Raw genomic sequence first — 24,802 nt, forward strand, 5'->3', positions numbered from 1 at the left:
TCCATCCCCAGAGGCAACTGTTGTTTTTAGGTTTTTTTCCATCATATATTAATATTGTGTGTTCTAGAGCTTCAAATAAATGGAATGGTACAATGTGTGCTCTTTTCTGCAAGATGTCCATCACTTAATGTAATGTTTTTGAGATTCATTCATGTTGTTGAATGTATCAGTAGTTTGTTCCTTTTTATTGCTAAGTGGCACTCCATTGCTTGAATATAACATTTTATCCTAACCTATCTACCATTATGAAATGTCCCTCTTTATCCCTGGCAGTACAATTTGTCTTTTTTTCTTTTTCTTTTTGGCTGTGTTGGGTCTTTGTTGCTGCGCATGGGCTTTCTCTAGTTGCAGCGAGAGGGAGCTACTCTTCATTGTGGTGCGCGGGCTTCTCATTGCAGTGGCAGGAAGAACTGACATCTTAACAAGATTGAGTCTTCCCTTGGGACTTCCCTGGCGGTCCAGTGGTTAAAGAATCCGTGATTCCACTGCAGGGCGCGTGGGTTCCATCCCTGGTCAGGGAATTAAGATCCCGCATGCTGGGCAGTGCAGCCAAAAAAAAAAAAGGTTGAGTCTTCCTATCCATGAACATGAAATTTGTTTTCATTAAGCGTGACTATAACTTTTTTTATTGAATATATTTGACAAATCACATTGTGTATATTTAAGGTGTACAATGTGTTATTTTGATATATTTATATTTTGTAATATGATTGCTGTTGTAGTGATACTTACCACATTACATAATTATAGTACAATATTGTTGTCTAAATTCATTATAGGGTGCATTAAGATCACTATGGCTTATTTACTATTTGTTGCAAGTTTGTACCCTTAGACAACATCACTTTTTTTATCCCCCCACACCCATCCCCTGAAAATTACCATTTTACTTTACTTTATTTTTTGTTTGACTTTTTTAGATTCCACATATAAGTGATATCATACAGTACTTGTCTTTCTCTATCTGACTTATCTCACTTAGCATAATGTGCTCAAGGTCTATCCATTTTGTCACAAATGGCAGGATATCCTCTTTTCTCATGGCTGAATAAATATTCCATTGTGTATACATACCACATCGTTTTTATCCATTCATCCTCTGATGGGCATTTAGGTTGTTTCCATACCTTGGCTATTGCAAATACTGCAATAAACATGGAAGTGCATTTATCTCTTCGAAATACTGTTTTCATTTCTTTTGGGTATATACCCAGTAGTAGAATGCTGGATCACATGGCAGATATATTTTTAATTTTTTGTGGAATCTCCATATTGTTTTCCATAGTGGCTGGACCAATTTACATTCCCACCAACAGGGTATAAGGGTTCCCTTGTCACCACATCCTCACCAGCAACTGTTGTCTTTTGTCTTCTTGATGACAGCCATTCTAGCGGCAGCATGACTCTTAAATTTTAAGTGTGAATGGAGAGATCACTGGCTAAGGGAAGAGGGGACCCCATTCAGACTTTATTCAAAAATTGCATTTTGGGGACTCACCTGGTGGTGCAGTGGTTAAGAATCCGCCTGCCAATGCAGGGGACACAGGTTCGAGCCCTGGTCCAGGAAGATCCCACATGCCACGGAACAACTAAGCCCATGCACCACGACTACTGAGCCTGTGCTCTAGGGTCTGTGAGCCACAGCTACTGAGCCTGCATGCCACAACTACTGAAGCCTGCGTGCCCTAGAGCCCACGTGCTGCAACTACTGAGTCCACGTGCTGCAACTACTGAAGCCCATGCGCCTAGAGCCTGTGCTCCGCAACAAGAGAAGCCACTGCAATGAGAAGCCCATGCACCACAATTTGGTCCAAACTTATCCACAAATATCTTTGTAAAATTATTTAAATTATTTCTTTCTCTTTCTCCATGGATAATAGCTTAATCAGAATTTTTTCAATGCCCAACCCCAATTCCTCAACCTTAGCTCAAATGGCTAAGCCAAACTCAGGTGTCCCCTTCTCAAACACTGAAAACTTATGGCTGGACTTGAACCCTCATTGAAGCTAAACTGACTTCCCAACTTAGAAATTTCAGGATGCAGTCTCTTAGTGTTTCAAGCTCAAGACTAGTCCTTCTCTGTAATTTAGCTCAGATTTACCCATTGCCTGTCTTTATTTCTAAACCCTGTATCCAGACCCTGGTAGTATTGTATCAGATTGCTATTATTAATTAGTGCAGGCCTCTCCACTTCCATTCTCCCTTCACCCCAAAATGTTTTGCCCATTATATGTGCCTTGCTGCTATTTGAAAGCCTCCAATTGCTCTCTAGTGCTTCAAATAAAATCAGAGCTGGGACTTTCCTGGTGGCGCAGTGGTTAAGAATCTGCCTGCCAATGCAGGGGAGACAGGTTTGAGCCCTGGTCCAGGAAGATCCCACATGCCACGGAGCACTTAAGCCCGTGTGCAACAGCTACTGAGCCTGCACTCTAGAGCCCGCAAGCCACAACTACTGAGCCCACGTGCCACAACTACTAAAGTCCGCACGCCTAGAGCCCGTGCTCCGCAACAAGAGAAGCCACTGCAATGAGAAGACCGTGCACCACAACGAAGAGTAGCCCCTGTTCGCCGCAACTAGAGAAAGCCCGCGTGCAGCAACAAAGACCCAACACAGCCAAAAATAAATAAATAAATAAAATTAATTTAAAAAGAAAAGAATGAAAATCAGACAGTTTTCTAACAGTTGTTACCAGAATAATTCCCCAGGGAAAGCTGCTCTGTCTGTTCTCAGCTGCTCTACATTCTGCCTCATATCCTATATTCTGGGCATAAAAAACTCTCTTATCCTAATTTTTGATGACTTATTCTCCTACCTCTAGGTCTTTGTCCAAGCTTCCCAACTGACATGGAACTACCTTACTTCATCCGTCCATGCCATCCAATGCAGCTCCTTCATCAAGTGGCACCACTTCCTCCAGCAAGATTCCACGATTGGTCCAGTATCCTACTAACCTCTATCTCTGAACTTCCATTCCCCCTCAGAGTACCACTAAATTTTACAATGAATTCTTTTTCTTATCTGCCTTGTTAGATAGTAAATCCCCCAAAACACTCTCTTCTGTAATATGTATCCCCAAGTGCCTCGTATAGTGCTTTGCACTCAATGAGCACGTACTATGAACTTGTGAACTAACCAACCACTTGTAGAATATATATATGCCCAGATTCCACCAAGGGTTTACTGGGAAGAGAGTAGGGAAAACATACACGATAACTTTGTTCCACAATTCATTTACTGAATTGGGGCAGGTGATTTAACAACAGATTGCAAGATAAGGTTGGGAGAGAAGAGTTCTGGCTTTCTCTCCCAGGAGCCAGTTGTGTCATGGATGCTTGTAAATTTTCAAAAATAGCCATCCATTGTTGGGCAAGCTGGGTCTCAAGCTGGAGACTGGCATACATACATTCTAGGAGTCCTAGGCATTCCTTGGGCTTGTGGTCAGTTCCTGAAGGAAGAGCAATGGAGGTGCAAAGGAGACAAAAGAGAGATTTTATAATTGTACTGAGGTGGGAAGGGCTCTAATAAGATGACTGCTCTAATCTTTCTGGGCACAACTCAACCCAGATGCAGCTGTGCTCAGCTGTCACCTTCTCCATGAAGCCTATCTGGCTACCCTATTTGAAACCAATCCACTGGAACTTTTTACCCACTCTCTTGCTTTATTTTTCCCTTAGTACTTATGATTATTTGGCATATTTTATAATTAGTTACATAATTGTTGGCTAATTCCCTCTTCTAGAATGTAGGCTCCAGGAAGGCACAGATTTTTGTCTGATTTGTTCACTACTGTGTCCCCAGCACCTAGAAGAGTAAGTACCTGGCGCATAAGTGTTCAACAAATATTTGATGAGTGAATGAAATGGTCTGAGAGTGAGGCCTAACTTCCCTTTCAAGAGCTCAGGGGATGCCTCAGCATTCTTCTTACCTGACATAGTAAGGTCATCAGCAGTGACCCGAAGTTCTTCCTGTTGTCTAACTTTCACCAGTCTTGCTGAAATCAATTCTTTTTCTAATGTTTTCAACTACATTATACACATCCAGCTCTTAGTTAACCTTGGTAGTTATTTATCCATTGTTTGTGTATTTATTGGTCTTGACTTCTTTGTTAAACTCTGAGGTCCTCAGAAACAGGAGTCATGACTGTCTAGTGTGCTGTGTGGCTTCCCACAGGTATGCTAAATACCCACTGATGTCGCCATGGGAGGATGAATAACTGAAATGCAAAGAAACTGAGCCCACTGTTACTATTTCCTTCCCTGGCCACTTTTCAACTAACATTACTAGCAAGCAATAAAATTTTCAGCCAGCTCCGGCCACCTCCTCCATACAACCTTTCCCCCTGCTGAGTCCATTTGGGAAATCCACCCTGCATCCTTCCTTACCTGAGGACAGCTTTGCTGCCGGGATTTTCAGGCGAGTGGCTGGTGGGGAACTTGCTTGAAGGTTAATAAAGCTGGGGGTGGGTTTGGCTCGACAAAGAGGCACAGCATTACCTTCCTCTTCGGCTGGAACAAAATCAGAGGCAACTAAGTCAGAGTTCATTCCAACAAGGGACAGCCTAATTAGATCCCTGTGCCTGGTCTATGAATTCAGGTGCTGAGACCTTGGCCTGAATACCTTCAAAGAAAGTTATATAAGACAAAAGAGAAACCATAGTGGGACTGAGGAAAACCAAGCAGGGTTGGGATAAGCTAAAATCTAATTTGCTTATATTCTGCAAGTTCTTATTGATCTGTGCTACATGCTGACTACTGTGCTAAATGTTAGGGCATACATAAGACATCTAAGACATGGTTTCTTAGGTGTTTAATACCTACTTAGGGAGACGAATCAGACACTGGTGAAATGGTGATATAAAAACATAGGACATAAACAATGAGTCTGACAGTCTTGGGTGAAAGTAAGTCCTTTTATCTTTTAGTTACACTAAGATGTGATTAAATGTAAAACTGAATGTTTTTGAAATGGGGTAAGATATCAATACGAGTACAACAGTCAGAGAAGACTCCAGGCAGGTGGAGGATATTTATTGGACCTTGAAAACAGGAAACTTTGGATAAGTGGAAAAGATACTTCAAGTGGGAGAAAAAAAAGATGGCGTGAGCAAAGGCAAGGAAGCAAGAATATGGCCAGAAGGATGAGGAGCCCTAAGAAAGTGGCCAGAATTAGAGGGTGGAGAGTGGGAAAGCAGGATGGGTCATGGAAGACCCTTTCCAATAGCAAATCTGAGACTTTCTCAGAAAGTCACTGAGCCTTTTAGGATTAGAAAATATGATAAAATTTCTACTTTAATTAATCCACTGGGATTAAAATGGGTTGGACATGGAAGTTCTCAAAGGGGAAAACAGATTACCTTTGGCAAAAATAGTTATGTTAGAAGGAAAATTTGATTTGTAGGGAGAAAATCATGAGTCCTATAGGAGACATATGTCATTTCTGTCTACTGGGCAACCCTTGCTCTGGAAAACTACTCTTTCCCCAGATTCCAGGTCATACATACATCAGACCCCTCTCCATATTCCAACGGGAATAGGCATGTGACCCAATACAGGGCAATCATGGTATCCTATCCCCCTTGGCAAGTATGACTGATTGAAGGGGTAAGCACATGAGGCAAACTGGGCCAGTCATTCCTTGGCAATGATATATAGATTCTGTGTCAAAGCTTGCTTTCCTCTGATTTGCTATGCTGGGAAGATGTAAATTTGGGGTCAATGAAAGCTACTGAATTTGGCTAGCATGCTTTGAGAAGCAGATACAAGCAAGAGACTAGAGAGAAGAGAGAGTGCAGGAGAAAGATGGAGAGATGGGCAGATAGCTACAGGCACTGAATCCCCAGTTCCAGTCCCTGTGGTACTGGTAGCTCTTCTTCCTACTCTCTGACTACCTCAGCAACCTCCCAACTGCACAAGCCTCTGAATTTCCTTTCTCACTCAAGGGAATCTGAGTTGGGGTAATGTCATATTAACATAAATCACATTTTGGACATATTGGATCTGAGGTGAGACAAGACAGTCCAAATAGAAATGCCTAGAAAAACTGCCAGAGAGAAGGCACTGAGCTCAGGTGAAAGGTCAAACTGCCAGGCCAGTCACAAAGAGGTGATGAAGGAACTGCAAAAATACATTAGCTCTCCAAGGTCAAAGACTGTGAGAGAAAACTGGACCTTTGGGGAACTCCTCCTCGGGAGTTCGGAAGATGAAAAGGAAGTGGCAAAGTAGACAGAGGAGCAATGGATGGAAAGGCAGAACAGCTGGTTCTATGAAAGAATTAAAGGGGTTGAGACAGTGGGGAATCCATTATTCACTATCATAATGAGATCAAAAAAGGATTAAAAAATTGAATTCATTCACTCATACATGTAAGAGACAGTTAAGTGCTTGCAATGTATCAGCCACTGAAGATACCACAGTGAGCTAAACAGACATGGTTGCTATTCTCATGGAACTGACAGTATTGCCGTTTAGACAGTCATTAAGTGATCAAGCACCATCAGTTACTCTTGGTGAGGGAAATCCATGTTTTTGCCCTGGGTTTGTGGATTTTTCTGAGCCCTACCATAGGTCTTCCATCTTCTCCTCACTCCTGCTCCAGAGTCATCACCACATTTGATGGCTCATTCAGCATGGTAAGGAGCTAGAAGGTGAAACTCAGGCCTCAAGATTCTTCTCACCATTTGAAAAATTTGTGAACTTCCATGCAAATGCACTTCTAATTTGGGCCCTTCCTAGGTGTATGAGGATGCATTTTCTACTGAATTCTAAGGTTTGATGAGTATGTTACACACAGTCCATACTAAAGGAACCATATTTCTGACTGGACAATGTACAATAGAGGATGAGGTTGGGGAGCAGCAAAAGGAAGCAGAACAGAGAAAATAATAAAAAGTGATTTACATACATTATCTTATACATTTCTCATAATGACCCTACGAAGTAGGTAGCTTTATCTGCATTTTTTTTGAGAAAACTTAAGTTAGGCAATTTGCTCAAGATTCCACAATGAGTATGTGCCAATGGCGGAATCAAATCCAGGCCTATAGACTCCAGTCACGCTCCTTACCACTGCACAATATAATCTGTGAGAAGAGCTAGTTCATTTATGTTCAAGTTATGAGAGAGCAAGCCTCTCAGATAGAGTAATCTACCCCACCTAACAGTTAAGTGAATAGGCTCTGGAGTCAGATGGTCTCAGGCACTTCCCTGGCCACCAAGTGGGACTGTCCCACTCAGTCTGAGTATCTGTTCACTCTAGCCAACAATATGTCTTCTGTTCTAAGTATTAAGAGGAGATACAAAGGAATAATTAATATATTCATTCAACATACAATTATTGAGCATCTGGGACTTTCCTGTTGGCACAGTGGTTAAGAATCTGCCTGCCAATGCAGGGGACACAGGTTCAAGCCCTGGTCTGGGAAGATCCCACATGCTGCAGAGCAGCTAAGCCTGTGCGCCACAACTACTGAGCCTGTGCTCTAGAGCCCGTGAGCCACAACTACTGAAGCCCGCACGCCTAGAGGCCATGCTCTGCAACAAGAGAAGCCACCGCAATGAGAAGACCACACAGGGCAACGAAGAGCAGCCGCCGCTCACCACCAACTAGAGAAAGCCTGTCCACTGCAATTAAAACCCAAAGTAGCCAAAAATAAATTTAAAAATTTATTAAAATATATTAAAAAATTATTGAGCATCTATTATTTAACAGATCCAGTTCTAGCCACTGGGAATACAGGAATGTTTCCATTTAGTGGGAAATGCAGAACAAATACAAATACTTTCCAATTAAATAAGTAATAGGAAAAAACATACATACAACTAGCTTCATTTTCCCACAAGCTGAGCAATTAAGGAGGTCTGGTTTTTTTTGTTTTATTTTTTATTTTTGTTTTTTTTCTGGTAAGCAGGCCTCTCACTGTTGTGGCCTCTCCTGTTGCGGAGTCTGTGCTCCGGACGCGCAGGCTCAGCAGCCATGGCTCATGGGCCCAGGCGCTCCGCGGCATGTGGGATCCTCCCGGACCGGGGCACGAACCCGTGTCCCCTGCATCAGCTGGCGGACTCTCAACCACTTCGCCACCAGGGAAGCCCAAGGAGATCTGGTTTTAAGGGAGAGGAAGCAGGGCCTCTGACACACACCTCTTCTGTTAGTAGGATGACTAGAATGCTGCTCCATCTGAAGTGTGGTGCCTGGGAAAGAATCACATGACCACTGACAACCCATGCTATTATTTTACTATTAACAACTTCATAAGTTCTCCCCAGCAGAGCTCAGGCTGTTCCAATTTGGAGAGGAAAAAATGTGAAAGGGTGTACTGTTCTATCTCATGGCCAAATATAAGTAATTGTTCTTGAATTGATCTTGGTCTCACAGCCCCTTCATTAGTTTGGAAAACAGCTGTTTCTAGTAGCACTGCAGCCTTTTTTCCCGGACAAAATAGTACTGTAACCATGCCCAAACCTTAAGAATCTCCTATGAACGGGCATATATTCTGTGTTCTCTCCTCGTTTTAATTTCTGTAATATCCGTCCTTTTCCTGTCTTGTCAGGTAATTTAAAAACTCTGGCTTCCCAACATCTCTAACGCACCGGTAGCTGAGGAGATGAGGAGGGCAGAGGAGGGAATGGGCGTGGAGAAAAAAAATCTTAGAGCACTACAGGGAACACTTGAAAAAGTGTTTTAGATAGGCTAACTCGGGGAAAAAGTAAGCCATCACCCTCCGGTACCGTTCACAGCCTCAGCAGAACACATTTACCTAAGAAGGTGAAGGTCCACGCACAGCAACGAGTCAGAGACAATAAACCACAATTCCCAGCGTGCCCGGAAGAATAGTTAACCGCCCAGCCCAGTCCGATCGGACTACAACTCCCATTTCACCCCGCATCACACGGGCCGGGTCTTCCCTCAACCACCGGTTTAAGCTCCGCCGCTCCATCCCTCCCGGTTGCTAAGGCTGGAACTAAAGCGTGGAAACTGTTACGCTTTTCTTGACCTTCGGAACCCGACAGGAGCTGAGACACAAGAGTTTAAGGATCTCACCTGCGGTGTTAATTGAAAGCCTCAACCCCAGCACCAACCCTTGTAGTTGGTACACATGCGCAGTGGCATGTCGGCCAACTGCCCCAGCCTTGGCGCTTGCGCGGAGGTTCGCGCTGCACGCGGCCGGGAGCGGCCACCCTATTGCGCAAGCGCCTGTGCCCTCTCACTGCCATCATCGTGCTCTCTCTATCTAGCTTTCCCTGCGTTCTTACGTAGGGGGCGGGTCTAAGAATGTCAATTGGTCTGTTTGCGTGCCGGTCAGTGAGGTGGGTGCGGTGATTGGTGGCGACCCGGAGAGTAGCGGGTTTGCGTGTGAGCCCTGTGGAGGCAGCGTTTTCTGGGCTTCGCTGGTTCTCTCTCTCCAGAAGGTTCTGCTGGTTCCCCGAGCTCGGGGTACCCGGCTCTGCATCGCGCCGCCATGATGGGCCATCGTCCGGTACTCGTGCTTAGTGAGTTGTGGGAAAGCCGGGGAAGGGACCCCTCCCTCTTCACCACCCTTCTTTTTCCGCACTTTACAGCCTTGCCTCAGCCCAGTCCCGCTCAGGTCCGGCCACTGAGCCTTCCAGTCGTTAATTTTGGAAGCCCCTTCTCCCGTTTTCCTCTCTTCTCTTAACGCATTCCCCTGTCTTGGCAAATGCAAACTGACCTTCCTGTCGCCGAGCCTGTTGAACGGAACGGCGTTCCGTTCCTCACCCCCAGCCCCCGCCCTTGCACTCTTCCTTGAGCGATTTTCAGTGTGTAGCTGAATGAATAAAGATTTTTTAGTTTGGCCTAGCTTTATAATCTTGGCCCATCCCTTAGTAACGGTGTGGCCTCGGCCAAACTGCTTGATTGAAAATGGCTGCATCTTTGTTATTAGGGTTAACAGTATTTCCTCATAGGATTGTGAGGCTTAAATGAGATAAGGAGATACAGCTGTTTAAAAGAGGGTCTGGCAAAAGCGAGTGGTATCCTTGGCCACTTCCTCTTCGGTAGCCGTCCTCTTGAATTTCTGTTAGTCAACCCCTTTTCACGAAGTAACCCTGCTTCCCTCACTGGTCTGGCTTAGATGTAATTATTCCCTCAAGTGTCCCCTCCGTTGTAATCTTTCCCACTTACCAGCTGAGTTTTCCCAGATTCCTCGATTGGTTCTTTTTACCCTTCGGGAACATCCCAGATTTCTTTCCTTACTTATGAGTCCCATTTCCCTTGTCTTCCCTTGGTATGATTCCAACCTGTGTAACTTTTGTATCCTATTTGCAAGAGCATTTGAGCTGCCTGACTAGCCATTTTCCCTCCCTCACCATCTTCTTTGTAGAGAAATGCTATTCCAAGATTTTATCTATTTTGTCTATACCTGGAAAATAACTGTTTTCAGACAAGAATTCACTTAACCCAGGAAAAAACCCTGTTTTTTCTGATGAATCCATCAGAAAGGTCCATGCAGGATTTTAGTTATCACTGTCTGAAATAGGAATCGAAATCCTGAGAATTGTGTTTAGTTTTGATGGGACTGGATCGAAAATTTTACAGCAAATTGTAGGGAAAATATAATTTGGAGAGAGGAGTGAGACGTTACTTAGGTTCAACTATAGTCATTGGCTTGTCTCCCATTGAGAGGGCCCTGGGGTGACTGAGTGGTGCATTGTGCAGCCCTCTGGAGGTCCACGTTAATCTCTGGCATTAGTGGCTGTATCCAGTTAGGCTCCTTATAAAACACGTAGTCAGCTCTTCCTAATGGTAAATGGGTAACTGAGGCATTCTTGTTATGTCCAAGCATGAAGTGACTATCTTGGCAGACCCAGACACTTGAGTGTGTGTTCTCATTCCACAGCACAGTGGGGGGCACTATCAGTAATCATGCTAAGACTGTCAGTATGATTCCCCATATCCAAGTAGGAGAATATGAACCCCCAAACTCCCTTTTTACGTAAAGGAGAGATTGATGCTTTTAGAGACACCAGCCCTTTGAGAATCTCACGGATCGCAGATCTCAGGTTATGAATTCTTGCTGTAAATACATGAATGTTTGGCTAGAGGGAAAGTGATGACCAGGATTCCAAAGTTGAAGCTTTATGGATTGTTTCTTCGTATACCAGGGGTTGAAGTAAATAAAGAAGTAAGTAGCCATAAGTATGTACGTTTATTTTTTAACAGTTTGTCGAGGTATAATTGACATACAATAAGCTGCACATACTTAAAGAGTACAAGTTGATAAGCTTTAATTCGTATATACATCATGAAACCTGGGTGTTTTTATTTTCAAAGATCGGGGAATAAATAGCTTATATACAGTGTGGCAGTCCTGAGCTGTTGCCTTTTGTTTTTATATATTTTAGGCCAGAACACAAAGCGTGAATCTGGAAGAAAAGTTCAATCTGGAAACATCAGTGCTGCCAAGGTAGGTAGCACATCTTTAAAATTGTTTATAATAGTTTGCCTGAAGCTGCCTTCCCTAGTATTTCTGTATTTGTTTGCAATTTGGCAGAGGAAAAGTTGACTTCCGTTCCTTCAGGATATTTCCCTCTCGGTGATAAGGAGAAGGAAGCCTTCCCTCTCTGAGCTAGGCCTAATGGTCTTCTCATATTAACTTGTGCATATTTTATTGCTGTACGTTGTCTCATAATATTCTATTTGTGTTTGTCTCCCATACCAGACTGAGTTAGTTGAAGGGAAGAACTGTATTAATTCCCTTTTGTATTCCTAGTACTCATTGTAGATCCTGGATAGGTAGGTATTCAGTAAATATCTTTTGAATGAAAGAATGAAAAAGCCCTAGATCTAATTAGCATGGGGTGGAGGCTACTATCATGGAAAGAAATACAAATACATGGACCTTCAGTTATCTGGACTGCTGGGAAACTGAAGCTCTGGAAGGCATGTCTCTTTCCTTGTGAAAAGTTATTTCTTTCTGCATCCAGAAAACATTCCCAAAGCAGAAAAAGCAAAGAACAGAATCTAGCCATGTGGCGTGCTGTATTTAAAGTGGTCGCCAACCCTACTTTGGAAGTGTCCTTGTTAAAACACTGGCTCTGTGGGTTACTCATGCCTCTTCCCCTAACACACTCACCATCTTCTGATTTGTGCTTACATGTTTTGTATTTTCTTTCCGTAGACTATTGCAGATATCATCCGAACATGTTTGGGACCCAAGTCTATGATGAAGGTAGGCTTATCTCATACTGAAACTTCGACTACAGATTTTCCCTTTCTGTTTTCTGGGACATTTAAATATAACTTCTGCTTTTGTCCTAGATGCTTTTGGACCCAATGGGAGGCATCGTGATGACCAATGATGGCAATGCTATTCTTCGAGAGGTTTGACTTTTCGTTTTGCTTTCTAACATTTTACAAAGGATACATAAAGAGATAATGTAAATAATGATTAGCTTTTTTGGGCTGCTGTAGCAAGTTACCACAGACTGTGTGACTTGAAACAACAGAAATTTGTTCACATGGACTGGAGGCTGGCGGTCCAAACTCAGGGTGTCAGCAGTGCCATGCTCCTTCTGAAGGCTCTAGGGAAGAATCCTTCCTCTTATAGCTTCTGATGCTTGACCACATTCCTTGGGTTATAAACTCCCCTTCTGTCATATGGCATTTTCTTGTGTGTCTCATAAGGGCACCAGTGGTTGGGTTTAGAACGTACCCTGGTTACCCCTGTGAGCTCGTTTTAACTTGGTTACATCTGCAAAGACCCTATTTCCAAATACAGTTTTCAGGGGATGAGACATCAACATGTTCTTTCAGAGGACACAATTCAGCCACAACAATGGTGTTCTCAATAAATAAGCTAAAAGATACTGTTCTGTTCTCAAGAAACTTCAGTAGTTAAGTTGTCCTAATGCATTTTTCCCCAAAAAGAAAGACTTGGAAAGGTGTTTTACTTAGATCTCTTAGGGGCCACTTTTAATCTTTAAAGCTGTGGTAAAACAATAAAAGGGAGTCAGTGTGGAAGCAAGAAGCTCAAGAGTTAGGACCAAGCAGAATGGGTTAAGAGGTCTTTCTTTCAGATTCAAGTACAGCATCCAGCAGCCAAGTCCATGATTGAAATTAGCCGGACACAGGATGAAGAGGTTGGAGATGGGACCACATCTGTAATTATTCTTGGTAAGAAAAGAATGGAAGGTTGATAAGGAAAATTAGATTGAAACATTAAGATTTTTGCCAGAAATAACGTCAGATATTTTTGTTTTGTTTTGGCCACAACGCGCGGCATGTGGGATCTTAGTGCCCTAACTAGAGATGGAATCCACCGCACCCCCTGCAGTGGAAGCATGGAGTCTTAACCACTAGACTGCCAAAGAAGTCCCCTGAGTCATATTTTAAGAAGAACATTTTTATCAATCCACTAATTATAAATGTTTAAAGAACTTTTTGCTAATTTTCTGTGTATTCTCTCCAGCTGAGCATAAAATGTTCATCGTGGTATAGGATGAGCTTTGCAAATCTGGTTGAATAAAATACAGTCCATTGTCATTACTCACAATAAGTTATATTCTATAAAGTCACCACAAACACTGAATTAGTGAATACTAAACCATCACTCCGGGGGGAGTATGGGGTTAGGTTCCTCAAGCCTCCAGTCACATATTTATCAGTGCATAAATATATACGTTTTATGTTTGTTTTAAAGATACCTTATTTAATATATATTGTTGATTCATTAACACTGGACTCATGCCCAGTAGCACTATAACTTATGCCTGAACAAATCTTATGTAGTAAGTTATTGTCTGTACAGGGCACATTACAGCTTTCTTGCATGTAGGAAAACTAGATAGTACTTTAGGACGATACTTAGGCCATTTTAAACAGTGAAATCAACAAGAAAATGCGCAAAAAATGTGGAAAACGTGCCACTAAATATACCACGTAAAGGACACTTGTTTACACGTGTTACATGGGAATTCCCCAGTGGTCCAGTGGTTAGAACTCCACGCTTTCACTGCCAAGGGGGTGGGTTTGATCCCTGGTCCGGGAACTAAGATCCCACAAGCCGTGTGGCACAGCCAAAAATAAAAATTAAAAAATTAATTTAAGAAAATGAAAATCTGTAGCAATATGTTTTTAGGAATTGAGAAAAAAACTATTTTCTAATTAGGAGATGCCAATTTATAGTGTTGGTCCACAGGCCTAAAAATAGAATCCTTAGCAAAATTATTATTATATGAACTTTTTAAAAATTAATTTTTAAATGCCTTTGTATTGCATTTTGAGAATGGTGAGTTGGGTGGAAATTTGCTTGAGTCACCACCAACTAATCACATCTTTAGATCCAGTTCTTTTGTGGATTGAGAATTAATTACATATGGCTAGTTCTGTACTTTGAAGAGAAACTTGGAGGATGAAAGAAGTAGGTAAGACTCCATATGCTTTTTCACTTATTTGGGTAGAAGATGAGCTTTAGGTATCAGGCAGAATTTTTTAGCTGGTAATCTTAGTTAAATCTCGTGGAGATATTAAGTAAGTATCCATGAGTCTAGGTTTCTTAGACTTAGGTAGCTTTTAAAAAACCAAAACTGCCATTTCTGAAGATATCTTTCTTCTGAGATACTGTTCTGATTCTTCTTTAACAGGGTATAGTCTTTTCTAAGTTAACTTATTAGAGCATGTTTCAAAATATTTGATTATCTTTCTTTTAATATACATGATGGTCACTTAGGAATTCTAAAGTATTGAAATCAAACATTTGAGCACATGCCAAAGAGTATACATGTGAACTTTTACACATTTGTGTACATTTTAAAAATTAGTGTCAGTGGACCTGGTAGTACAAGCCCTTTGTGCAGAAGGTCCTTTTTTGACCAAAATAATCGTTTTTCCTCTTTAAAACTTTTTTTAGAGACAAGCTTTTGTGTGTGTGTGTGTGTGTGTGTGTGTGTGTGTGTGTGTGTCAATTAGAATTAGAAAGTAAGGACAGTTTTTAAAAGGAAGGGACATTTTACCAATAATCCCTCTTCCAGAGGGTAAATTTTGTAAATTTTTATGGGTATTCTTGCAGATATAAAGTTTTGTGGGTTTTGTTTGTTTTCAGTTCCAGCAGTTTGACTACATGCTAGGTATTGAAATAATAAGCAAGTCAATTTTCCTTTATTTTTCTTTCAATTTTAGAGTCTTCGGGAAAATGTTTACCATTTGATTAGGAAACTGGGAACAAATATTTAGTAAGATCACAAGAATAAGTCAACCCTGGGATCAATCTTTGATCATTTAAAATATATCTGATGAGAATTTTTTTTTCCGAATTTGCTTGTACAAAGTATAAAATTTGGAATAGTATTTGCATACTTTTGGGGAAACCTACTTTAGAAAAAAGAGCAGGTATTTTTAGAAGCATAATGAAGTTGCCTTGATATCCAGGTACTTTTCAAAGTGTTATGGTGTACGTATCTTTTTTCAGCAGGGGAGATGTTATCTGTGGCTGAGCACTTCCTAGAGCAGCAGATGCACCCAACAGTGGTGATCAGTGCTTACCGCAGGGCTTTGGACGATATGATCAGCACCCTTAAGAAAATAAGGTATTGGAGGTGGGGACCAGAAATGGGTAGTGTCAACTATGGGAGGCCTGGAAGACTAATCTGTTCTTAGATGGTAAAGGAAGACCGAGCACATCACCAGTAGTTTATACCCTGGTATTATTTTGTGAGAAGGAGAAACAAAGAGGGGAGCAAAATGAAGGGAAGGATAAGAGAAATAAAAGTTTTTAGAAAATGGCAAAGGATGCAAAGCAGACAAATAAAAGAAGCTAGGTTTAATTCTTCAAAATATATTTTGGTTATATGCAGTCTGCTAGTTTCCATGTTAGGCACTGCTATGGGAAATGTGTAGTAAGTAAAATAGAGCTACTCTGCAAAGTTTTAGATTCTAGGGGGAGAAATAAGTTAAGGAGTTAGATAATTATTCAGGGCTTAAAATACCCTACCATCGTGTATGATTATAACTAATTCAGTCAGTACTCTCTCTAAAGTACTGTGGAGGATGGTAGCCAGGGGTTTTCATTAAAATCAAAAGGACTGGTACTGAAAATGCTATTTGAATCCTCTCTAGTTATCACAGAGCTTGCTGTTGGTCTGTGTTTGCTGAGTGCTATAAGGTAATAAAAGGAATATAGGAATGTGTGACTTCTACTTGAGGAAATGTCAGTTAAGTAAGAACATGATACAGAATGCAAAATTTTTCTGATTAAAAAGGTTGTTTAAAAAATAAAACCTGGGACTTACCTGGTGGCCCAGTGGTTAAGAATCCGCCTGCCAGTGCAGGGGTTACAGGTTCGAGCCCTGGTCCGAGAAGGTCCCACATGCCGTGGAGCAACTAAGCCCATGAGCCACAACTACTGAGCCTGCGCTCTAGAGCCCGCGAGCCACAGCTACAGAAGCCTGCGCGCCTAGAGCCTGTGCTCCGCAACAAGAGAAGCTACCACAATGAGAAGCCCGTGCACCACAAGTAGAGGAAGCCCACACGCAGCAACGAAGACCCAACACAGCCAAAAATAAATCAATTAATTAAATAAATTCATTTTTAATTAATTAATTAAAACCTATAATTTTCTACTCATATCCTTAGGTTGTCGGGTACACAAGCACCTAGCAATTTGGTGAGCTTTGTATTGTACTTCCTGCTGTTAAGAAACAAAGTATATGATAATATCTGTCTAGCACTCTTAACAGAAGGAGGTGTTTGATTTAAAACATTTTTATGGGGCTTCCCTGGTGGCGCAGTCATCGAGAGTCCGCCTGCAGATGCAGGGGACATGCATTCGTACCCCGGTCTGGGAAGATCCCACATGCCGCGGGGCGGCTAGGCCCGTGAGCCATGGCCGCTGAGCCTGTGCTCCACAACGGGAGAGGCCACAACAGTGAGAGGCCCGCGTACTACCAAAAAAAAAAAAAATTTTTATGAAGTAAACTTTGTAAGAATGTAGAGTACACAAAGGATTTATTGAATATTTGGAGCTGAATCATTAATGTTTTGTTTTTTTTTATCAAGCAATAACTGCTTGTATATCTTAGATAATATTTTTGGAGCTATTGCTTTTCCCCTAAAATACATAATTCAGCAACTATTTAATGATTGCTTATTGTGTGTCTTACTGTGTTAATAAAAGGGATTTCAACAGTATGTGAAAATTTGGACAAGATGGTATCCAAGGTCTCTTACTAGATAAGTCTTGCCATGTACAAATTTATAGTCTCGTTGGAGGAGACTAAACACATAAAAACACTGTGGCGCACCATGTATTATGATGCTAGGTAAAATAGAATCAGTTGTCCAAATGGATAGCACAGACCGATGGTGATTCTCAAGAGGAGCTCTCAGAATTTGCTAGTTACAGGATGAGGTTTCAAAGATAAAATGTGTCTTGACCCAAGTTGTGAAAGTAATAGAGTTTATTTGGTTGGAGCAGAAGGTAAAGAAATTATTTTACTGTAAACTCTAAGTGTGGAGAGTTGTCAGACATGAGAACAGATTACTCAGGGATTTGAGACACCTTTCAGGGATGGGTTAATTACAATCTTGCTAAAAGGCAGAGGGTGGACAAAGTTACTTCTTGATAACACTTTGTTTCCTACAAAGGAACAGATTCCCCTTGTTCTGCCTGTTGGCCCACTATTATAGTCATCAAGATACAGATGAGGACTTCCATAAACATCCAAGATCCCACTGAGCATATTATTCGTTTTTCTTTTCTCCAGTACCCCTGTTGACACCAGTAACCGAGATGCGATGCTGAACATCATCAACAGCTCCATTACTACCAAAGTAATCAGTCGGTGGTCTTCTTTGGCTTGCAACATTGCCCTGGATGCTGTCAAAACTGTACAGTTTGAGGAGAACGGTCGGAAGGAGATTGACATCAAGAAATATGCAAGGGTAGAAAAGGTAAACTCTTTGAGTGTGTACTTTGGAGACAAATTATTTCCTCGAATGAGACACTTGTGGAGGAAATAAGTTTAAATCAGAGCAAGATATTTTTATTATTAGAACCAGGAAGAAGAGTATTTGCCACCTGGAAAAAAAAACTTGAAAAAGAGGGTGCCAAAGAGGTATCTGAAATAATTCTGTTAGCTTCACTGCTGTCCCTACACAGGGTCTACAGGGGCAAGAGAAAGGCTTATTTTTGTGTCTGTATTTGTGCATTTGTGTACATATCAGCCACTGGGTCAGGAAATAAACAAGAGCTCTACAGCATAGCGCTAATAAGCCCCAGAATGCTTTCTCCATCTTTATTAATTTAAGATTTAAAAGTAGCATTAATATCTTGTGGCCAGTAGATGGAGCCCTATGTCTAAAATTCATGGAAATATCTTTCAGGAAGTAGAGATCTGCACCCTTTTTTTTCTTTTTAAGAAGTATTGCGTGATTCTCCATTCATCTATTCGGCTGCGCCAGTTGTTAGTTGCGGCACGCGGGATCCTCATTGCAGCATGAAGGATCTTTTAGTTGCCGCATGCGGGACCTAGTTCCCTGACCAGGGATCAAACCCAGGCCCCCTGCATTGGGAGTGCAGAGTCTTACCCACTGGACCACCAGGGAAGTCCCTGTGCCCCTTTAAATCTGTCAATCACCGAATTTCTGTCTCAGCCAACCTTCGAATTGTGTATCATGTGCTAAGATTGATGTGCTTCCTAGAGAGAAAGAAATATGATTGCAACTGTAGTTGTTTTAGAGGTTCATGGAAAAAAGATACTTTAAAAATCTGAAATGGTGGTTATTTGGGAAAGATGAATGTCTGGGCAGGGAGTTGAGAAATTGTCTCTTCGTTGTGGATTGAAGTGGTTCTTCTGCTCAGATACCCGGCGGCATCATTGAAGACTCGTGTGTGTTACGTGGAGTCATGATTAACAAGGATGTGACCCATCCGCGGATGCGGCGCTATATTAAGAACCCTCGCATCGTGCTGCTGGATTCTTCTCTGGAATACAAGAAAGGAGAAAGCCAGGTAATGTCCCTGGCCCTATTCCTTAAATTTGATGTAAGAATCTGTTAATATGGGCAAGGGAATTAAAAAGTTTGTTACATGCTTACTCTGTGACCTTTACAAGTAATCTCTGATTCTTACACCTACCCTTTACAGCAGATGATACTGACTTCCATTTTACAGATGAGGGATCTACACCTCAGAGAAGTTAGGTTAATTGCTTGAGGAACACAGCTGGTATTGGCCAAATCAGAATTTGAACCCAGCTCTGTTCGGCTTCAATTCCACACTGTCATGCCACCTTTCATAATGCATCAGTAGAACATAGAGTAGGAGTTAATTGAGCTTTGAAGTGCCAAAGAATTTCCAGAGGGCAGGAAGCTTACAAGGCTCCATCACCCTTGGATAAAACAAAGTAATTGAAGCTTATCAAACAGTGGTTGGCAACAAGAATCGATTTATTAGTGAGAAGAATTAAGACGCTGAGTTACCATGCACACTGACAGGTCAGAGGAAACATTGAACTAAGTGGCTAGAGACCTTAGCCAAACTCCACTAATTACATTGTGACTTAGCATTCCAGTTGCTTTATAATTAAATGGGGTTAAACTAGATGACTGCTGGAGCTAAAGTGGCTTATAGAGGTGTTGGGTCATGGCTTATTCTAACTCATGCTTTCTGGGATACATGAGAGTGCTGGATGGAGGGAGTATGGTAGGTGGGATGACCCTAAAGAGCTGCACCAATCCAAAATTTTTAATTCAGAGTGACTTTTCTTCACCACATAGACTGACATTGAGATCACACGAGAGGAAGACTTCACCCGAATCCTCCAAATGGAAGAAGAGTACATTCAGCAGCTCTGTGAGGACATTATCCATCTGAAGCCAGACGTGGTCATCACAGAAAAGGGCATCTCGGGTAGGACTACATTCATTTTTCCAGACTATTGTTGTGGTAGAAGAGGGTCGGTGATTTTTTTTCCTCGCATGTTGTCATACACTGAACATAATTAACATGTGATGGTTAGGGTACGTGGAGGATAAAACCTGTTCAGAACCCAGGGTTTCTGGTTTCCAGCTTGACACCTCTATTCTTGCAGATTTAGCTCAGCACTACCTCATGCGGGCCAATATCACAGCCATCCGCAGAGTCCGGAAGACAGACAATAATCGCATTGCTAGGTGAGTAGGCCAGGTAAAAATAAGATTCTCCTTCCCATGTGTTTTTATTTTGTAGCTTCATAATGTAGTCATCTTTATCTGAAAAAGTTTAGCATAGGATAAAGCCAGCCAAATTATTTACAGATGGAAATAACCTGGGTTTAGCCATCTGCCCTCTTCAGAAGCCCTCTGTCTAGGGACTTCCTGTGGTCTAGTGGCTAGGACTCCATACTCCCAATGCGGGGGGCCTGGGTTCGATCCCTGGTCAGGGAACTAGATCCCGTGTGCCACAACTAAAGTTCCTGCATGCTGCAACTAAGACCCAGTGCAGCCAAGTAAGTAAATAAGTATTTGAAGAAGAAGAAGTCCTCTATCTAGAGTAACAGTTATCTGCTGCATGAGACTCTGCTGCTCCTAACTAGTAGTGAACAGTTTGTGCTTAGACATCTATGATCACTACCTTGGTGTAGGGATCCATTTCAAATTAGTCTGTTTTAACTAGCTCAGAATATAGCAGATCCAACAATTACCTTGATTGGATCCTCAGCTGCTGTTAATGCAACCTTAGATTGCACTCACTACTTCACAAATATCTAGGCTCAGACACCATCTATTTTTAAAGAGTAATTTTTTTTTAAAAGGTAAGTCTATCCTAACATCACATAATATGCCATAGATCCAAATCCAATTTTATACTTAAAACGCTTTCTCTGAAATGGCTCGGCATACATACATATACATAGTTGACTCTACATGCCCATGAGTGGGGAAAAAGTGACAAATAAAAAATTGGCCCTACATGGGCTTCCCTGGTGGCGCAGTGGTTGAGAGTCCACCTGCCGATGCAGGGGACACGGGTTCGTGCCCCGGTCCGGGAGGATCCCACATGCCGCGGAGCTGCTGGGCCTGTGAGCCATGGCCGCTGGGCCTGCACGTCTGGAGCCTGTGCTCCGCAACGGGAGAGGCCACGACAGTGAGAGGCCCGCGTACCGCAAAAGAAAAAAAAATTAGCCCTATATTTATTAAAACTGGGTGAGACATATACTTATGTACCTAATCACCTTATTTCTTGCTTGACCTTTACATTGTCTTTAGTACAGTTCTGTTATTGGCCTTGAGATCTAACTGGGCATTATAGGATGAGTTCTATCTAGAAATGACCATTATGTGTTATACACTTGGTCAGATATGCATAAGAATTCATTTGTCCCAGTTTTAGGGTCCACTAAGTATACTTTGAATTAACTTGTATCTCGTTACAGTAGTTGCCTTAGGCATGCACACTTTCACTTATAAAGCCATATTAGTTTAAGGAAACTTCACCTATATATTTGGAAATCTATTTCACCAGGCAACCAAGACGTCTCGAGTTAGGTAGAAGTGTTGCTAGCAGTCCACTTTGGCCCTTAACCCTTACACCCCACCACAGACCCTAAGGACCAGGAAGATGAGTAAAAGTATTTGACATCATCTGGTCCTCTCCCTGTCCCCCTTCTCCGCATCTAATCAATAGAGCCTGTGGAGGCCGAATAGTCAGCCGACCAGAGGAACTGAGAGAAGAAGATGTTGGCACAGGGGCAGGCCTGTTGGAAATCAAGAAAATTGGAGATGAGTACTTTACATTCATCACTGAGTGCAGAGACCCCAAGGCCTGCACCATTCTCCTACGGGGGGCCAGCAAAGAGATTCTCTCGGTGAGTCAGCCTTGGAAGTGTGACTGAATTATCTAGGTCGTTCCATTTCTTGAGAGTTTCCCAGAGAGCCTAAAATTATCCAGTTGCCCATTTATAGTTATTTAATTGCCATCTGAAGCCACAAATCTCTCTCTTCTTACTTTTTAAATATTTTTATTTTTAATCATGGTTTAAAATTTTTTTAATGTAAAATTTATCATTTGAATAATTTTTAAGTGTACAGTTACAGCAGTTTTAAGTGTATTCATATTCACATGCAACAGATCTTCAGAACTTTTTTTATCTCAAAAAATTGAGACACTATACCCATTGAACAATGGCTCATCGTTTCCCCATCCACTAGCAACCACTTTCCTTGTTTTTTAAGTTGAAATTATAAAGTTACTTTTTTTTTCCTTAGTGCGGTTAAGTATTTTACCAAAGGCATATAGCTAGTAAGCAGAGAGTTTCCACTACACTGTGCAGCCTCCTAGAGTACACAGCTAGACAGGACAGAGTAAGGTTATAGGTCTGTCAAGCACAATGGACAAAAGCCTAACATCCCAGAGTGATACCACATTCCCCCTGGCCTTGTTGCAGTTGTAGTTAATGTGTTTTTCCAGAGTTAGTAGCATCTGCCCTGCCCAAAAGGTTTGAAGGACCTTTCTTAGTTTGCCCTCCTTGGTGGTTTACCGAATTTGGCAGTCAGGAAGTCCTTTGGTGCTTCTGATTTGTCCTTGAGTCATCAAGCTTTGGCTTTATACTCTTTGTTTGCTTTCCCAAGGAAGTAGAACGCAACCTCCAGGATGCCATGCAGGTGTGCCGCAATGTTCTCCTGGACCCTCAGCTGGTGCCTGGAGGTGGGGCTTCTGAGATGGCTGTGGCTCATGCCTTGACAGAAAAGTCCAAGGCCATGACTGGTGTGGAACAATGGCCATATCGGGCTGTTGCCCAAGCCCTAGAGGTCATCCCTCGTACCCTTATTCAAAACTGTGGGGCCAGCACCATCCGTCTACTTACCTCCCTTCGGGTGAGTTCCTTTCCATGCTCTTCTCTTGATGGGGTAGGAAAAGCTGTGTTTGGCCTAAGAGGGTAGTTCATGTCTGTCTTTCCAGGTTCTCCTGGTAGCTTGTTCCTTTAAAATCTCTTCTCTTTCTTAATTTTTGATTTGTTTGTTGTCATTGCCATTTCCTCTTATCCCTATCTTATCAGTGCAGTGTATTTGATTTTTATGTAATGGTCTCTGTCAGCTTACTTGTCCCTAGTATTTTCCCCTTTAATTATTTATGCTTGTTCTAACTATAGGCCAAGCACACCCAGGAGAATTGTGAGACCTGGGGCGTAAATGGTGAGACAGGTACTTTGGTGGACATGAAAGAACTGGGCATCTGGGAACCATTGGCTGTAAAGCTGCAAACGTATAAGACAGCAGTGGAGGTGAGGCACTCTTAAGACACATGCTGTGCTGTTAATTTCCAGATAACCAGAAAACAGTGTGTTTGGTCCAGTCTTGAGGAGGGGGGGATAGAAGGCAGAGTATTCCCCAAAAGATCTCCCAAGGAATTCCATCCCCCTACTTATATTTAGTTCATTTAAAAAGCAAGGTAGGGGGACTTCCCTGGTCCAGTGGGTAAGACTCCGTGCTGTCAACGCAGGGGGCTCGGGTTTGATCCCTGGTCGGGAAACTAGATCCCGCATGCATGCCGCAACTAAGAGTTCGCATGCTACAACTAAGAAGTTTGCATGCTGCAACTAAGAAGTCCACATGCCACAACTAAGAAGGTCCCGCATGCCACAACTAAGACCCAGTGCAGCCAAAAATAAATTTTTTTAATTAAAAAAAAAAGGGAATTCCCTGGCAGTCCATTGGTTAGGATTCCGTTCTGTCACTGCTGAGGGCCCGGGTTCAATCTCTGTTTGGGGAACTAAAATCCCACAGCTGTGTAGCATGGCCAAAAGAAAAAAAAAGAAGGAAAAAAAAAAAGGCAAGGTAACGTAGCACAGGCTGCATCCCTTGCTGACCGAGAACTGCATTTTACATTCAAGACTCTGAAAGGGTAGATTTCAGATAAAATGGTAATTATATAGGAGGAGCTAGGTGATACGTCTAAAAGAAAACAAGTGTCCTTCCCTTCTTTGCTAACCTCTTTGGGGCTGTGGTTTTTCTCCTAGACGGCAGTTCTACTGCTGCGGATTGATGACATCGTATCAGGCCACAAAAAAAAGGGTGATGACCAGAGCCAGCAAGGCGGGGCTCCTGATGCTGGCCAGGAGTGAGCGGTGGCAAGGCAACCTCAACGCACAGAGCCAACAGTCTCCCCCTTCCCTGAGCCAGACTGCCAGGGACACTGTGGATGTCTTTGTTTGGAAGAGATTGGGTTGAGGGGCAGCCCCAGTCCCTTTCTGTCCCAGCTCAGTTTGCAAAAGGCACTGACATGTAATTCTTCTCTATTGTAAGCTTTCCATTTAGTTTGCTTCCGATGATTAAATCTAAGTCATTTGAGATGGTGGTTATTTGTTTTTCAACCTTGGGTCATATCTCTGCCTCCTGGCAAGGAGGGAAGAGGCAAAAAACCTTACTGGGAAGAGATGGGAATGAGGTCATTCAGTATCTTTGCCTCCTTGAGAGGGTATTCTTCAGACTTCTCAGTAGATGCTGGTTGCGAAGGCTCTTGGAGTTCAAAGCATGATATTGTAAAGCTTAAAAACGTACCACCTTGCATTCACCACTCAAAGAACAGGAAGAACCTGTCCAAACCACGGGTGTTCCTTGTATGTGGTTGTACGTAGAGCAACACCCAGTACATGCTAGGGCTCAGGCATTTATCCTAAAGGACATAGAGCATCTGTTTCTGTACTGTATCCTGTAACTTTTCAGAATCCTTCCTATCATACCTAGAATTCTTTTTCTCTGCCCTCTCCCAGTGTTGTTGTTTTTTGGGGTTTTTTTGCGGTACGCGGGCCTCTCACTGTTGTGGCCTCTCCCGTTGCGGAGCACAGGCTTCGGACGCGCAGGCTCACGGGCCCA

The 24,802-nt window shown here is 42.4% G+C and overlaps 1 protein-coding gene across 1 annotated transcript; it reads left to right on the plus strand.

Annotated features, from left to right (window-relative positions):
* The first annotated feature begins 9,327 nt into the window (after positions 1–9,327).
* CCT3 (chaperonin containing TCP1 subunit 3) lies at positions 9,328–24,277 on the plus strand. The gene is made up of 14 exons (XM_082834699.1): positions 9,328–9,486; positions 11,356–11,417; positions 12,132–12,182; positions 12,272–12,334; positions 13,030–13,126; positions 15,420–15,537; positions 17,713–17,899; positions 18,810–18,959; positions 19,727–19,859; positions 20,041–20,122; positions 21,615–21,795; positions 22,559–22,804; positions 23,080–23,211; positions 23,947–24,277. Exons 1-14 carry the CDS (start codon positions 9,456–9,458, stop codon positions 24,049–24,051), a joined length of 1,638 nt encoding a protein of 545 aa, XP_082690825.1. The 5' UTR covers positions 9,328–9,455; the 3' UTR covers positions 24,052–24,277.
* Positions 24,278–24,802: the final 525 nt, after the last annotated feature.

The sequence above is a fragment of the Leucopleurus acutus genome (genome assembly GCF_964270905.1).
Source record: "Leucopleurus acutus genome assembly, chromosome: 2".
Lineage (NCBI taxonomy): Eukaryota > Metazoa > Chordata > Mammalia > Artiodactyla > Delphinidae > Leucopleurus > Leucopleurus acutus.

Coding starts and splice junctions, on each gene's coding strand:
- CCT3 (XM_082834699.1), top strand. CDS start 9,456: ATGATGGGCCATCGTCCGGTACTCGTGCTTA. Junction 19,860..20,040: donor CACAGAAAAGGGCATCTCGG/GTAGGACTACAT, acceptor CTATTCTTGCAG/ATTTAGCTCAGCACTACCTC. Junction 23,212..23,946: donor CGTATAAGACAGCAGTGGAG/GTGAGGCACTCT, acceptor TTTTTCTCCTAG/ACGGCAGTTCTACTGCTGCG.